Source organism: Zophobas morio, unplaced genomic scaffold (assembly GCF_036711695.1).
Source record: "Zophobas morio isolate AGI-343-1 ecotype UQ-CSIRO unplaced genomic scaffold, CSIRO_AGI_Zmor_V1 ptg000027l, whole genome shotgun sequence".
NCBI lineage: Eukaryota > Metazoa > Arthropoda > Insecta > Coleoptera > Tenebrionidae > Zophobas > Zophobas morio.
The window spans coordinates 167292-184412 of record NW_026972132.1 but is presented as its reverse complement, the minus strand read 5'-3'; the positions used below and the strand labels follow the sequence as shown (position 1 = coordinate 184412).

Genomic DNA, 17121 nt, shown 5'->3' with positions numbered 1-17121 from the left:
AATCAAGAAAAACTTCTAAAAAAATGGTTAAAATTGGTGTCAAATTAAAAAGAATCTTCTGATAGCTAGAAACCTGAAGTCGCCGTCACAATATCTGTTCCAATAAACTCGAAAAGTAGATTCAAAATTTCCAAAAATTTTCCAAAAAATGCTTAAACTTGATTCCATTGACCGAAATTCGGTGTAAAATTGTAGACAATCATCCGCTAATTACAAATCTGAAATCGCAGTCATAGTATCTGTTCCACTAAAAACGAAAAGTGAATTCAAAATTTTCAAAAATTTTCCAAAAGAATGGTCAAAATTAGTTCAATAGATTGAAGATTGGTGTTAAATTGTAGATAATCTTCCGCCAGTTGCAAATATCTGAATACCGTCACGATTTCTGCTCCAATAAACACGAAAAGTGAATCCAAAATTTCCAAAAAAATGGTTAAAATTGGTACAATCTACCGAAAATTAGTGTCAAATTCTAGATAATCTTCCGCTAGTTACGAATCTGAAATCGCCGTCAAGATATTTATTCCAATAAACACGAAAAGTGAAATCAAAGTTTCCAAAAATTTTCCAAAAAAGTGGTTAAAATTGCCTCAATCGACCGAAAATTAGTGTCAAATTATAAAGAATCTTGTGATAGTTAGAAACCTGAAGTCGCCGTCACAATATCTGTTCCAATAAACTCGAAAAGTAGATTCAAAATTTCCAAAAATTTTTCAAAAAATGCTTAAAATTGATTTTATTGACCGAAATTCGGTGTCAAATTGTAGACAATCTTTCGCCAATTACAAATGTGAATGCACCGCCATGATATCTGTTTCAATAAACACGAAAAGTGAACTAAAAATGAAAAAAAAATGGTTAAAATTGGTGTCAAATTGTAGATAATCTTCGGCCAATTACAACTCTAAAATCGGAGTAATAGTATCTGTTCCACTAAAGACGAAAAGTGAATTCAAAATTTTCAAACATTTTCCAAAAGAATGGTCAAAATTAGTTCGATAGATTGAAAATTGGTGTTAAATTGTAGATAATCTTCCGCCAGTTGCAAATATCTTAACACCGTCACGATATCTGCTCCAATAAACACGAAAAGTGAAATCAAAGTTTCCAAAAATTTTCCAAAAAAGTGGTTAAAATTGGCTCAATCGACCGAAAATTAGTGTCAAATTGTAAAGAATCTTGTGATAGTTAGAAACTTGAAGTCGCCGTCACAGTATCTGTTTCTATAAACTCGAAAAGTAGATTCAAAATTTCCAAAAATTTTTCAAAAAATGCTTAAAATTGATTCCATTGACCGAAATTCGGTGTAAAATTGTAGACAATCATCGGCAGTTACAAATCTGAAAGCGCCGCCATGATATCTGTTTCAATAAACACGAAAAGTGAACTCAAAATGAGAAAAAAAAAATGGTTAAAATTGGTTCCTTGGACCGAAAATTGGTGTCAAATTGTAGATAATCTTTGGCCAGTTACAAATCTGAAATCGTAGTAATAGTATTTGTTCCACTAAAGACGAAAAGTGAATTAAAAATTTTCAAAAATTTTCCAAAAAAGTGGTTAAGAAATAATCTTATGCCAGTTACAAATGTGAAATCGCCATTACGATATCTGTTCAAATAAAGACGAAAAGTGGATTCAAGGTTTTCAAAAATTTTCCTAAAATATCTCTAAAATTAGTTCGACTGAAAGTTGGTGTCAAATTGTAGATAATCTTCCGCTTGTTACAAGTCTGAAATCGTCGTCACGATATCTCGTTCAATAAACAGGAAAAATGAATTCAAAGCTTTCAAAAATTTTTCAAATAGTTGTTTAAGATTGGCTCAATAGATTGAAAACTGGTGTCTAATTGTAGATAATCTTCCGCCAGTCCAAAATCTCTAAACGTCGTCACGATATCTGTTCGAATAAATATGAAATGTGAATTCAAAATTTTCAAAAATTTTTCAAAAGAATAGTCAAAATTAGTTGAATAGATTGAAAATTGGTGTTAAATTGTAGATAATCTTCCGCCAGTTGCAAATATCTGAACACCGTCACGATATCTGCTCCAATAAACACGAAAAGTGAATCCAAAATTTCCAAAAATTTTCCAAAAATGTGGTTCAAATTGATACAATCGAACGAAAATTGGTGTCAAATTGTAGATAATTTTCCGCTAGTTACGAATGAAATTGCAGTCACGCGAAAAGTGAAACCAAAATTTTCAAAAATTTTCGAAAAAAGTGGTTCAAATTGGTTCAATCTACCGAAAATTGGTGTCAAATTCTAGATAATCTTGCGCTAGTTACGAATCTGAAAGTGCCGTCACGCGATCTGCTCCAATAAACACGCAAAGTGAATCCAAAATTTCCAAAAAATTTCCAAAAAAGTGGTTTAAATTGGTTCAAATTATAGATTATTTTCCGCTAGTTACGAATCTGAAATTGCCGTCACGTGATCTGCTCCAATAAACACGAAAATTGAATCCAAAATTTCCAAAAATTTTCCCAAAAAGTGGTTAAAATTGGTTCAATCGACCGAAAATTGGTGTCAAATTGTTGATAATCTTTCGGTAGTTACGAATCTGAAATCGCCGTCACGACATTTGCTCCAATTACCACGAAAAGTGAATCCAAAATTTCCAAAAATTTTCCAAAAAATGGGTTAAAATTGCTTCAATCAACCTAAAATTAGTGTCAAATTCTAGATAATCTTCCGCTAGTTCTGAATCTGAAATCACTGTCACGATATCTGATTGAATAAACACGAAAGGTGGATACATAATTTTCAAAAATTTTCCAAAAAAGTGGTTTAAATTGGTTCAATCAACCGAAAATTGGTGTCACATTCTAGATAATCTTCCGCTAGTTAAAAAACTGAAGTCGCCGTCATGATATCTGCTCCAATTAATACGAAAAGGGAAACCAAAATTTCGAAAAAAATGGTTGAAATTGTTACAATCGACCGAAAATTGGTGTCAAATTGTAGATAATCTTCCGTTAGTTACGAATCTGAAATCGCCGTCACGATATCTGCTCCAATAAACACAAAAAGTGAATCCAAAATTTCCAAAAATTTTCCAAAAAAGTGGTTAAAATTCGTTCAATCGACTGAAAATTTGTGCCAAATTGTAGATAATCTTTCGGTAGTTACGAATCTGAAATCGCCGTCACGATTTTTGCTCCAATAAACACGAAAAGTGAAACCAAAATTTCCAAAAGTTTTCCAAAAAAGTGGCTTAAATTGGTTCAATCTACCGAAAATTGGTGTCAAATTGTAGATAACCTTTGGGTAGTTACGAATCTGAAATCGCCGTCACGATATGGGCTCCAATAAACACGAAAACTGAATCCAAAATTTTCAAAAATTTTCCAAAAAAATGGGTAAAATTGGTTCAATCAACTGAAAATTGGTGTAAAATTGTAGATAATTTTCCGCTAACGATAAATCTGAAATCGCCGTAAAGATCTCTGTCGCAATAACATGAAAATTGAATCCAAAATTTTCAAAAATTTTCCAAAAAAATATCTAAAATTGGTACAATCGGTCGTGTCAAATTAAATTAGATAATCTTCCGTCAGTTACAAATCTGAAATCACAGTCACGATATCTGTTCCAATACATAAGAGACAATAAATATTGAAAAATTCCAAAACTGAAATATCAAAAAATTGAAAAATCAAAAACATGAAAAACCGAAAAATCGGAAATTTAGAAAAGTCAAAAATTGAAAAATCGAAAAATTGAATCGAAGTATTTAAAATTCCAAATTTGGAATCCAAAAATCTAAAAGTCGAAAAACCAAAAAGTTGATTAAGCGTGAAAGTGAGAAATAGAAAAATTGATAATCTACTGACGTCAAAAATTAAAAGTTACAAATCTGAAATCACAGTCACGATATCCGTTCCAATAAACACTAAAAATTGAATTCAAAATTTTGAAAAATTTTCCAAAAAAATGGATAAATTTGGTACCACGGAGAGAAAATTGATGGCAAATTCTAGACAATCTTTCGCTAGTTACAAACGTAAAATCGCCATCACGATACCTGTTCAAATAAAGGCGAAAAATGAACTCAAAATTTTCAAAAATTTCCAAAAAAATCTTTAAAATTAGTTCAATCGACTGAAAGTTGGTGTCAAATTGTTGATAATAATCTTCCGCCAGTTCAAAATCTCTAAACATCGTCACGATATCTATTCCACTAAATATGAAATGTGAATTCAAATTTTCAAAAAATATTTAAAATTGGTTCAATCGATCGAAATTTGGTGTCAAATTGTAAATAATCTTCCGCTAGTGACAAATCTGAAATCTCTGTCAAAAAATGGTCAAAATTAGTTCAATAAATTTTGAAAAATTTTTCAGTTTTTCGATTTTTAATTTTTCCATTTTCTAATTTTCTCAGTTATCAATTATTTCATTCACGATTTTTTTAGTTCTTTTATTATTATTTTGCAATTTTCCATATCCAATTTCTTGAATTTTCTACTTTTGAATTTTCGAATTTGTAGAGCTTTCAGTTTAAAATTTTGGTTTTTCAACTTCTGAATGTATCAATTTTTTGATTTTTCAATCATTCCGACGCTTGATTTTTTTATTTATAGGTTTTTAATTCGTAATTTTTGGAATATTCGATTTAAAATTTCTCGATTTTCATACACATATTTTAATTTTTCGATTTTCTGTTTTTCACATTCGTTCAATCACTTAATTTTTAATTTTTTTTTTCATTTTTATGATTTTTTAGTTTTATGTTTCAGTTTTCGTTTATTCAGTTTTTCGGTATTTTAGGTAATTTCTCGATTTATCAAATTTTTGACTCGTAACTTTAGAATTTTTTGATTTTTCAATTTTTTGATTTTTAGTTTTTGGTGTCATCAACGTTTCAGTTTCTCAATATTTAATTTTCTCATTTTCTGATTTTCCAATATTGCTATTATTCCATTGTTGGTTTATTTTGGTTTTTCGATATTTAATTTGCAATTTTACTATATATTTTACAAGTTTTCGATTTCCAATTTTTCGATTTTATAACTTTTTGGTTATCATCGAGTTTTCAATTTAAAATGTTTAACTATCACTATCAGCTTTCGAATTTTTTATTTTTTTGTTGGTTTTTTGGGTTTTGCAATTTCAAATTTCTCAGTTTTGGTTTATTTAGTTTTTCAATTTGTCAGTTTAATGATTTTTCAGCTTTTGAATATTTTTATTTTTCGTTTCATTAATTTTTCGAATGAATTTCTAAATACATACCTGTTTTTATTCATCTGTTTAACATTTTTTTGATCTTGCGACTTCCGAATTTTTAAAATTTTTGGATATGTTGCTATTTTTTTTTTAATTTGTCTGTTTTTCAATTTTTAATTTTTCGATTAACAATTTTTCGATCTACAACTTCTGATTTTTCAACTTTTTGATATTGTTTTTCTTTTTTGAAATTTTTCAGTTTTGCGATTTTTAATTTTTCCATTTTTCTCAGTTTTCAATTATTTTAGTCACGATTTTTTTTAGTTCTTTTATTAATAATTTTTACAATTTTCCATATCCAATTTCTTAATTTTTCTGCTTTTGAATTTTCGAATTTGGAGAGTTTTCAGTTTAAAATTTTGGTTTTTCAACTTCTGAATGTTTCAATTTTTTGATTTTTCAATCATTCCAACGCCTGATGTTTTAGTTTATAGGTTTTTAATTTGTAATTTTTCGAGTACTCAATTTAAAATTTCTCGATTTTAATTTTTCGATTTCCTGTTTTTTGACTATTTTGCAGCTTTTCGATTTTTTAGTTTTAGATGTTTCAGTTTCAGTATAAAATTTTTGACTTTGAACTTTCGAAATTTTTGATTTTTCAATTTTTTGATATTTTAGTTTTTCGTGTCATCAATGTTTCATTTTCTCGATATTTAATTTTTTCATTTTCTGTTTTTCCAATATTGCAAGTATACCATTGGTGGTTTATTTTGGTTTTTCGATATTTAATTTGCAATTTTACTATATATTTTACAAGTCTTCGATTTCCAATTTTTCGATTTTATAACTTTTTGATTATCAGTTATTCAGGTTTTCAATTTAAAATGTTTGACTTATCACTATCAGCTTTCGAATTTTTTGATTTTCTGATTTATACATATTTTTCAAATTTTTCTGATTTCCAATTTGAAATTTCTAAATTTTGAAAACTTCCATGGAACAACTTCTAAATTTTAAAATCTTTAGATTTTTTCTTAATTTTTGGATTTAATATTTTCTTGAATTTTTAAACTTTTGCAATTTTTCGATTTTCTGTTTTAGATGTTTTAGTTTTCGTTTATTCAGTTTTTCGGTATTTTAGGTAATTTCTCGATTTATCAAATTTTTGACTTCCAACTTTTGAATTTTTTGATTTTTTAATTTTTTGATATTTTAGTTTTTCGTGTCATCAATGTTTCAGTTTATCGATATTTAATTGTTTCATTTTCTGTTTTCCAATATTGCAATTATTCCATTGTTGGTTTATTTTGGTTACTCGATTTTTAATTTGCAATTTTACTATATATTTTACAAGTTTTCGATTTTACAACTTTTTGATTATCAGATCAGCTTTCGAATTTTTTTGGTTTTCTGATTTATACATACTTTTAAAATTTTTCTGATTTCCAATTTGAAATTTCTAAATTTTGATATATATTTTTATTTTTAGTTTTTTCAATTATTCAGTTCAACGAATTTTTAAGTTTTAGATATTTTCATTTTTCGTTTTTTCAACTTTTCGATGGAACAACTTCTAAATTTTAAAATCTTTAGATTCATATTTTAATTTTTCAATTTAATATTTTAAAAAATTTTTAAACTTTTGCAATTTTTCAGTGTTTCCTTTCTCTTGTTATTTCATTTATAATTTTAAAATTTTTGGGTTTTGCAATTTCAAATTTCTCAATTTTGGTTTATTTAGTTTTTCAACTTTTCAGTTGAATGATTTTTTAACATTTAAATATTTTAATTTTTCGTTTCATTAATGAACTTTAAAATTGGTTCTATCAACTGAAACTTGGCGTCAAAGTGGAGATAATCTTCCCCTAATTACAAATCTGAAATCGCCGTCATGATATCTGTTCCAATAAACACGAAAAGTTAATCCAAATTTTCCAAAAATTTTCCAAAATAGGTTCAATCGACCGAAAATTGGTGTCAAATTCTAGATAATCTTCCGCTCGTTACAAATCTGAAGTCGCTTCCACGATATCTGTTCTTACAAATACGAAAACTGAATTCAAAATTTTCAAAAATTTTTCAAAAAAATCGTTAAAATCGGGTCAATCGAGTGAAAATTGGTGTCAAATTGTAGACAATCTTTCTCCAGTTATAAATGTGAAATCGCCATCACGATACCTGTTCAAATAAAGGCGAAAAGTGAATTCAAAATTTTCAAACATTTTCCAAAAAAATGGTTAAAATTTTTTATTGTTATTTTTGACGTCACTTGCTCAAAGTTTAAGGTTAATGCTAGACCACTCGAAATTTCTCAAGTCAGCTCCACATTAATTGATACAAATTATCTTATCAAGAACGTGATTTTCAATGTCATACTTTTCCCAACACGTGTTTCCTTTATCATATTTGTGTACACACATTGCACATTTTGTAATACTTTATATTTTAGTTTTCAATTATCAAACCATGTTCTTGGACCATGCCATCGCATAGTTCGTAAAACCAAAAACCACATGTCATCCTAGCCCTAGTATGTCTAACTCTTTCCCAAATTGTGTACCAACTCCCACCATGGGTTGTTCATGAATTATTACCCTTCAAAACCCTCATGGTCAGAATCCAAGAACCAAAAGGTCTAAACCTTGACCACAACCTCCCAACTCTTGTCCAAAACCAGCCCAAATCAGTCAATCTAATCTCGCCATCGATAAAAACGTCGCAAAAGTGCTAACTGATTACAAACAGTGTATCAGTGTGTATTTAGTGGCGTCATGGACCCCATCAGGTAATTCAATCACGTAATCAATCCCCCAAACTAATTTTTTTCCAGTGCTAGCAACTACAATTTGCGGTAAGTTTTGAATTATAGGGTTTTGGACAAAAATTAATTTAAAGACAGAGCATGCGAAGACGACAAAGGAGAAACCGACGCCGTCAAGGCTGCAGTTAGCACCAAGTCGTTGAGCCGGTTTGAAGAAAAAAGCTTGAAAAATCTTCTACCCCAGGTAGGCTGTGCTTAAACGTGGTTTTTGGTTAACGGTTGTCTAGATTACAGCGACGCTAATAGTGACTTCGAACCATATAGTGGTGGGAATAGGTCTGGCGTACTCTGCTATATTAATCCCGCAGCTGGAGGGTCCAGGTAGTGATATTCCTGTCACTAAAGACAACCTATCATGGATTGCTAGCGTCGTAGCTTTAGTGGCACCCATCGGGTCCATGATGAGTGGTTTCGTGATGGACCGGATTGGAAGAATCAACACTTTAAAAATATCGATAGTTCCTGGTATCCTGGGTTGGGTGCTGATGGCTGTGGCCCAAAATATACCCATGTTGATCGCAGGACGAATTCTTACAGGAATAGCCACAAGTAGGTGACCTTAACCCCAAAATTGTTACTCAATTTCTGGTTCTAGCACTATCCACAAGCCCCGCGATTGTTTACATCACAGAAATAGCCCGAAAAGACATGCGAGGCTCTCTTTTAGTCATAGGCCCCGCGTTCGTGTCTTTGGGTTTGGTCATCACGTATCTCAAAGGGTGGCTCATGGATTGGCGAACCATCGCTTGGTTGTGCAACGTCTACCTAATCATCCCCTTCTTCCTTCTATTCCTTCTTCCAGAAAGCCCTTCCTGGCTAGTGTCCAAAGGACGTCCCGAAGAAGCCGGGAAAGCCCTCCACTGGTTACACAAACACCAACCCAAACCGGACCCCCAAGACAATAAAACCTTCGCAGAAATGTACCTCAACCTCCTAGTTAAAGAGGACACCCAGAAGAAAATTGAAGCTCAAACTAGTGGTGGCAATATGGTCAAAGAGTTCCTCAAACCCACGGGCTATAAACCCCTACTAATCATCTCTGGGGTTTTCTTCTTCCAACAGTTCTCCGGTATCTACATTTTCTTGTTCTACTCAGTTACTTTCTTCGAAGCGGTTGGTAGCGATATCAATCCGTACGTCGCGTCGATTTGGATAGGAGTCATCCGGTTGATCCTCTCGATTATGAACACTTGGTTGTTAAAGTACTTCAGTCGAAGGAAGTTGATCATGATCAGTGCGTTCGGGATGTTCGTGTGTACCTTGATTTCGGGGTTGTTCACCCACTGGATCAAGAATGGTACCACTGAAGCCAAATGGGTACCCGTGATCTTCCTCCTCTTGTACGTGGTTTCGTCAATGATTGGTTTATTGACAATACCATGGACCATGACGGCGGAACTATTTCCATTGAAGATCAGAAGCATGGCCCACAGTATCTCTACTAGCATAGTCAACTTGATTATGTTTGTAGCGGTACAGAACTACATCAACTTGGAACGACTGCTAGGTGGTTCCGCAGGAATCCAGTGGTTCTTTTCAGTGGTTTCGTTGGTCACAGTCGTCTACATTTTCGTGGTTTTGCCCGAAACACACAAAAAGAAGTTGTCAGAAATCGAGGACTATTTTAATTCCAACACGATATATCTTTGGAGCACGAAGAGAACCCGTGATGTTAGTAAAAACAGTAGCAGTAGAAATGAAGCTGATAAATTAATAAATGGTGTTTAGATTTATCTCGTTTCATTTGAAATCTGGTTATTATTTCAATGACAATGAAAATTGTGAGTACCACTCGCGATTTATCAATTCGGTACTTGATTGACGTCGTTGTTCATTTGTAAATAAAGCGGTGTTGAGTGATCATCTAGTGGAAAGATTGCACCAAAATGGACCCTTTAAGGTAGGTACTACATTGACTTTCAACCCCCACTAATGTTGTTTGTACAATTATTTTAGTGCCAGTTGCTTCAGTTTAAGGTAAGTACAACTTCACTCGATTGTAATCTTATCACCAACAAGTGTGAATTTAGCTCCCAGTTGTCAAGTCGCGTCCTCGCCCAGAAGACCACCCATGATAAATATTCACAAATCCTGGGTAGTACCGTTTCCATAAGCAACTACGAGCAAAGAAATCTCAAAAACCTTACACCACAAGTAAATTATAAACCAGTACCACCACAGTACTAACTTGTAGTTGTAGATAATAGCTGCTATTTTGGTCACGTCGTACCATGTTTCCATAGGAATCTCTTTAGCTTTTTCGGCCATCCTCCTCCCCCAGTTGGAGGAAAATGCGGACTTCGAAGTCACCAAAAGCGACGCTTCGTGGATAGGTACTAATCCCGTTTGAGTCACTGTCGCTTTTATAAATCCCGTTCTAGCTAGCATAGTCGCTCTAACTAACCCAGCTGGTAGTCTCATGGTGGGTGTCCTGATGGACTACTTCGGGCGCCTCCGAACCCTTACTCTAGCCGCAATCCCAGGACTCGGTGGTTGCGTCCTCATGGCTCTATCCCAAAACGTCTCAATGCTAATAACCGGAAGAGCTCTAGTCGGACTATCGTCAGCTCTAGGTTCCAGCCCCGCCATCGTCTACCTCACCGAAATCGCCAGAAAAGACATGCGAGGCTCTTTGATATCCCTCGCCCCGGCTCTCACTTCTCTAGGTACGACCACCACACTCACCAATCGCACCTAACTTTTGTTCCAGGGATGGTACTAACGTTTATTATGGGTTGGTTCATGAACTGGAGACAAGTCGCTTGGTTGAGTACCATCTTCACTCTAGTCCCGTGTTTTCTGGTCTTTTTTATACCAGAAAGCCCGGCTTGGTTGGTCTCCAAAGACAAAATCGAGGAAGCGAAGAAGTCTTTGATGTGGATCAACAAGTACCAACCACAACCAGAAAACAAAACCCAGACGTATTCCGAGTTGCAGTTGACCCTGCTTCAGAAAGAGCACGAGTTGAAGCTGATTGAAGACAGTAGAAGAACGGGGAACGAAATAAAGGCCAAGTTTTACGAATTTCTGAAACCTACAGGCTACAAACCCTTGATTATTCTGACTGGGATGTTCATGTTTCAGCAGTTTTCTGGAATTTTTATCTTCTTGTTCTTTTCGATTTCGTTCTTCCAAGAAGTGGGTTCCACGTCTAACCCATATCTGACTTCTATTTTCATCGGAGTTGTTCGTTTTATCATGTCGATGATCAACACGTACGTCCAGAGGGCCTATGGCAGACGATCTCTTCTTCTGATTAGTTGCTTCGGGATGTCTTTGTTTATTGTTCTTTCTGGGCTCTTCGCCCACTGGATCAAAACTGGTACCACTACGATGACCTGGATTCCGGTGGTGTGTCTGTTGATGTTCGTGGTCGCGTCCATGATAGGCGTCATACCGATTCCCTATACCATGACTGCTGAGTTATTTCCTCTGGAAATTCGGGGGGTGGCCCATAGTGTCTCCATTTGTATTGCTAGTTTCGTCATGTTTCTTTCTTTGCAGCTGTATCCAGTCATGTTTGACCTGTTTGGTGGGATTTCTGGTGTGCAGTACTTCTTTGGTGGTGTTACTTTGGTGGGGGCGGTGTATGTGTATGTCTTTTCGCCGGAGACTCAAGAGAAGAAGCTGTCGGAGATTGAGGAGTATTTCAGGAATAATGTGGTTTATATTGGGAAGAAGAAGGAGAAGGAAGTGAAGAGGGTGCCGGTGAAGACTGTACACAGTATAGTACGGAAACAAGAACACGAAGAGCATTTGTTGGAGGAGGTTTGACGCTTCTTTATGTGGAGTGTTTATAATATTGTATGTTCAAGAGCTTTGTAAGAAAATTAATTAAGTGTTAAATGTTTTGTGTTTACTGTTATGAATCTTATAAATAAAATCCACTTGTAAAAAAATAATTAAAAAAATAAATTTTTAAAAGATGTATAGTGTTTTATGTTTTTACGAAAGTTCGATAAAATTAATACTGTAGATATCTGCAGAAATGAAAATTTTTTTATTCATTGATCTACAGCAAAGAAAAAAAATTCAAAATTGGTATAGAGTGGCTAAAACCTTTTGAAACGACATACAATAGTATAAATTTCAAATAATACCTGTGGATTTAATTTTAATTTTGTTTTAATTTTTTCGATTATTTAGGACTTTTAGGATATTTGGACTTTTTGGGAATTTTTGGTTTTTTCATTTTATTTGATTTTTTGGATATTTTCGATTTTTTGAATTTTTGGAAAATTCCTTGATTTTTTGTATTTTTTATTTATTTTAGAAATTTTCGTTTTTTTAGATTATTGGATTTCTTGAATTTCTGGAATTCTTTGGTTTTGAGATTTTTGAATTTTTTGGTTTCTTTGGATTTCTCGGAGTTTTCGGTTTTTTCGGATTATCTGGATTCCTTGGAAACTTGGATTCTTCAGATTTTTCGGATTCTTCGGATTCTTCAGATTTTTTGGATTCTCCGAAATTTTGAATTTTTCAGATATTTTTTTTTTCATTTTGGATTCCTTGGATATACTTCTGAATTTTTTGAGGTTCTTGGGTTTTTTGGAAATCTTCGTTTTTAGGTTTATTGAATTTTTTGGATTTTTGGAATTTTTTAGATTTTTTGTATTTCGATATTTTTTGCATTTATTAATTTTTCAGATTTTTTTGATGTTTTGTTGAAGTTTTTCAGTTTTTTGGGTTATTTTCTGGAATTTTTAGAATTTTTGAATTTTTTAAACTTGGTTTTTTATTTTTTGGAAAATTTCGATAGTTTGGATTACTGAATTTCTTGAATTTCTGGACTTCTTTGGTTTTGGGATTTTTTAATTTTCTAGGTTTTTGGGTAGTTTTGGATTTCTCAGATTTTTTGGAATTTTTCGGATTTTTCGGATTATTTGAATTATTTGGATACTTTGAATTCTTTTGATATTTTGGAGTATTTAGAATCTTTATAGTCTTCGGATTCTTAGTACTGATTGGAATTTTTGATTTTTTTTTATTTCTGGATTTTACACATTTTCTGTTTTTTTTTTGTATTTTTGAAATTATTGGATATCTTGAGTTTTTAAGTTTTTTGGATTACTTCGATTTTTTGGGTTTTTTAATTTTTTTTTATTGTTTGTTTCTTGGGTACCTACTTTTGGACTTACGAATTTTTTCGATTTTTTATATATTTTTTGTTCTTTGATTTTTTTTTGATATTTTGGAAATTTTTGGGCATTTTCGACTTTTTGGATTTTTGAAATTATTATATTAATCGTTGAGTTTGCTCAGTTTCTTAGTTTTCTTCGAATTTTTAGATTTTCTGATTTTTTTATTGATTTTTTGGAAAATTTGAATTTCTAGGATCATCGGACTTCTTTAGTTTCTTGAGTTTCTTGCAATTTCTTCTCCGAATTTTTCGGGTTTTTCGGACTTTTTAATTTTTCGGATTGTTTGGATTTTTTTGATAATTTTATTTTCTTGCTTTTTTTCCACTTTTTTGGATTTTTTAGATTTTTGAGATACCGATTTTAAAATTTTTAGTATTATTGCATTTTTTGAATTTATTATATTTCTTGGATTTCTTGAAAAATATCTGTTTGATTTTTAAACTCTTTGATTTTTTTTTAATTTTTTGGAATTTTCCATTTTTTGGATTCGCGAATTTCTTGAATTGTTTAGATTTGCTTTTTAATTTTTTATTTTTTGGATTTTTTGGATTCCTTGGATTTCTTGGATCCTTTGGAATCCTTGGATTCCTTGGATTTCTTGAATTCTTTGGATTCTTTAAATTCTTTGGATTCTTTTGATTCTCTGGATTCTCTGGATTCTTTGGATCCTTTTGATTCTCTGGATTCTTTGGATTCTTTGGATTTTTTGGATTCTTTGGATTCTTTGGATTCTTTGGATTCTTTGGATTTTTTGGATTCTTTGGATTCTTTGGATTCTTTGGATTCTTTGGATTTTTTGGATTCTTTGGATTCTTTGGATTCTTTGGATTCTTTGGATTCTTTGGATTTTTTGGACTCCTTGGATTCCTTGGATTCCTTAGATTCCTTGGATTCCTTGGATTCCTTGGACTTCTTGGATTCTCTGGATTCTCTGGATTCTTCGGATTCTTCGGATTCCTTAAATTCTTTGGAGTCTTTTGTCCTCTGGACTCTTTGGACTCTTTCCATTCTTTGGATTCTTTGGATTCTTTAGACTCTTTCCATTCTTTGGATTCTCTCGATTCTTTCAATTTTTTCGAATTTTGAATTTTTCAGATTTCCCGTTTTCCCGTTTTTTGTTCATTTTTTGGATTTTTTGGATATACGTACGTTTCGATTTTTTTGGATTTTTTGATTTTTGGAATTCTTAAATTATTAGTTTTAAAGTTTTTTGGATTTTTTCGGTGCTTGGGTTTTTTGAATTTTTTTGGATTGTAAGGATATTTTATATTTTTTGTGTTTTTGTAAATTTTTTGGATTCATTTCTTTTTCGATTTTTTGGATGATTTCTTTTTTTAATTTTCGATGTTTTTGGATTTTTGGGAAAATCTCGGCTTATTGAATTCTTGAGTTTCTTTAGTTTCTTGCACTTCCTTTTTCGGATTTATTGGATTTTTCGGATTTTTTGGATATTTCAATTTTTTTTTGGTTATTTTATTATCATGACTTTTTAGATTTTTCGGACCTTTGGGATATTTTCGATTTTTTATGTTTTTCGTGTTATTGCATTTTTAGTTTTTGAATTTTTTGGATTTCTTGAACGATGCAAATTTTTTTAATTTTTTGGAAATTTTCAATTTTTTGAATTATTGGATTTCTTGAATTTCTTGGGTTTCTTGCCTTCTTTTTGGAATTCTTTGCTTTTTTCTATTTTTTATTTTTTGGATTCTGTGGATTCTTTGGAATCTTCGGATTTTATGAACTCTTTGGATTCTTTGGATTCCTTATATTCGTTGCATTCTTTCGGACTCTTTGGACTTTTTAGACTCTTTTGATTCTCAGGATTCTCAGGATTCTTTATATTCTCAGGATTCTCAGGATTCTTTATATTCTCTGGATTCTTTGGATGTTCTGGATTCTCTGGATCCTTTGGATTTTTCGGATTCTTCGAATTTTTTGGATGCTTCGGATTCTTTGGATTCTTTGGTTTCTTTGGATGTTTTGGTCTCTTTGGATTTTTTGGATTATCTAGATTCTTTTAGATTTTTTGTTTTCTGGAAATTTTTTGGATTTCTTTGCTTTTTTTTTCGATTTTGGAATAATTTTTTTATTTTCGGTTTTTTTTTGGATTTTTGGGGTATTTTCGACTTCTTGGTTTTTTATAAATATTGGGTTTCTTGAGATTTTTTAATTTGTTAGGTTTCTATTATTCGATATTTTGGATTTTTTTAGATTTTTTGGAAAATCTCGGTTTTTTGTATTTCTCGAATTTTGATTTGCATTATTTGGATTATTTTTATTCTTTTGGTTCTTTGGGTTCTTTAGATTCTTTGGATTTTTTGACTTTTTTGGATTCTTTGGATTCTTTGGACCCCTTGGACTCCTTGGATTCCTTGGATTCTTTGGACTCCCTGGATTTTCTGGTTTCTCTGGTTTCTTTGGATTCTTTGGGCTCCTTGAATTCCTTGGATTCCTTGAATTCCTTGGATTTCTTGGATTCTCTGGATTCTCTGGATTCTTCGGATTCTTCGGATTCTTCGGATTCCTTGAATTCTTTGGACTCTTTTGTCCTCTGTACTCTTTGGACTTTTTCCATTCTTCGGATTCTTTGGACTCCTTGGATTCCTTCGATAATTTGGATTCTTTGGATTTTTGATTTTTTTTTTTTTGGATTGTTAGGATATTTTATATTTTTGTGTTTATGTAAATTTTTGGGATACATTCCTTTTTCGATTTTTTTGGATGATTTCTTTTTTTAATTTTCGATGTTTTTGGATTTTTGGGAAAATCTCGGCTTATTGAATTCTTGAGTTTCTTGAGTTTCTTACTTCCTTTTTCGGATTGATTGGATTTTTCGGATTTTTTGGATTTTTCATTTTTTTTTGGTTATTTTATTATCATGAATTTTTAGATTTTTGGACTTTTGGGATATTTTCGATTTTTTAGTTTTTTAATATTATTGCATTTTTTAGTTTTTTCAATTTTTTGGATTTCTTGGACGATACAGATTTTTTTAATTTTTTGGAAATTTCTTGAATTTCTTGGGTTTCTTGTACCCTTTTTGGAATTCTTTGCTTTTTTGCTTTTTTTATTTTTTGGATTCTGTGGATTCTTTGGAATCTTCGGATTTTTTGAACTCTTTGGATTCTTTGGACTGTTTGGATTTCTTATATTCGTTGGATTCTTTTGGACTCTTTGGACTCTTTAGACTCTTTTGATTCTTTGGATTCTCAGGATTCTCAGGATTCTTTATATTCTCTAGATTCTCTGGATTTTCTGGATTCTTTGGATTCTCTGGATTCTCTGAATCCTCTGGATTCTCTGGATCCTTTGGATTCTTCTAGATTCTTTTAGATTTTTTGTTTTTTGGATATTTTTGGATTTGTTTGTTTTTTTTCGATTTTTGAATAATTTTTTTTTATTTTCGGGTTTTTTCGGATTTTTGGGGTATTTTCGACTTTTTGTTTTTTTATAAATATTGGGTTTCTTGAGATTTTTTAATTTTTTAGTTTTCTATTATTCGATTTTTTTGGATTTTTTTAGATTTTTTGGAAAATTTCGGTTTTTTGGATTATTGGATTTCTTGAGTGTCTTGAGTTTCTTGCAATTTCTTTTTTGAATTTTGGGACTTTTGGGATTTTTCGAAGTTTTCGTATTGTTTGGATTTTCTGGATTTTGCCTATTACCAGAGGTCGTGATTTCAAAAACATAAATTAACGCTGTCGCCGGATCTACACAACCAGCAATACAATAAATAATAGTTGGTGTCCAGCCCATTGCGTTTTTTGTGGAAGTTACTATGGTAAATATTCTTAATGCCCTAGGGCATTATTTCATCAATAATGTGCAAATAAAAGCATTAAAATAGTAGCAAAAGTGAATCATGCCAAAAACGAAAAAGAAACAAAAAATATATATTTTTGGAAATACAGGCAACTCATAATTCACGAACAACACAGACAGAATACCCTTCCTTGTAGTAATACTGATAAATTTCACTTAGATCGCTAG

At 31.7% G+C, this 17121-nt stretch overlaps 2 protein-coding genes across 3 annotated transcripts; both read left to right on the top strand.

Annotated features, from left to right (window-relative positions):
- The first annotated feature begins 7615 nt into the window (after positions 1–7615).
- On the top strand, positions 7616–9723 carry LOC135136829 (facilitated trehalose transporter Tret1-like). Its single transcript, XM_064066255.1, has 5 exons — positions 7616–7954; positions 8000–8020; positions 8069–8174; positions 8218–8539; positions 8586–9723. The coding sequence occupies exons 1-5, from the start codon at positions 7941–7943 to the stop codon at positions 9716–9718; spliced, it is 1596 nt and encodes a 531-aa protein (XP_063922325.1). The 5' UTR covers positions 7616–7940; the 3' UTR covers positions 9719–9723.
- A 29-nt stretch (positions 9724–9752) lies between these two features.
- LOC135136828 (facilitated trehalose transporter Tret1-like) lies at positions 9753–11917 on the top strand. Of its 2 annotated transcripts, none has more exons than XM_064066253.1 (6): positions 9753–9890; positions 9947–9967; positions 10021–10144; positions 10191–10323; positions 10381–10656; positions 10701–11917. In XM_064066253.1, the coding sequence occupies exons 1-6, from the start codon at positions 9877–9879 to the stop codon at positions 11762–11764; spliced, it is 1632 nt and encodes a 543-aa protein (XP_063922323.1). In that variant the 5' UTR covers positions 9753–9876; the 3' UTR covers positions 11765–11917. The 2 variants fall into 2 exon arrangements, with proteins under 2 accessions (XP_063922323.1, XP_063922322.1); XM_064066252.1 differs by having other exon boundaries at positions 10372–10656.
- Positions 11918–17121: the final 5204 nt, after the last annotated feature.

Coding starts and splice junctions, on each gene's coding strand:
- LOC135136829 (XM_064066255.1), top strand. Junction 8,021..8,068: donor GCTAGCAACTACAATTTGCG/GTAAGTTTTGAA, acceptor ATTTAAAGACAG/AGCATGCGAAGACGACAAAG. Junction 8,540..8,585: donor TCTTACAGGAATAGCCACAA/GTAGGTGACCTT, acceptor TTCTGGTTCTAG/CACTATCCACAAGCCCCGCG.
- LOC135136828 (XM_064066252.1), top strand. Junction 9,968..10,020: donor GCCAGTTGCTTCAGTTTAAG/GTAAGTACAACT, acceptor GTGTGAATTTAG/CTCCCAGTTGTCAAGTCGCG. Junction 10,324..10,371: donor AAGCGACGCTTCGTGGATAG/GTACTAATCCCG, acceptor ATCCCGTTCTAG/CTAGCATAGTCGCTCTAACT.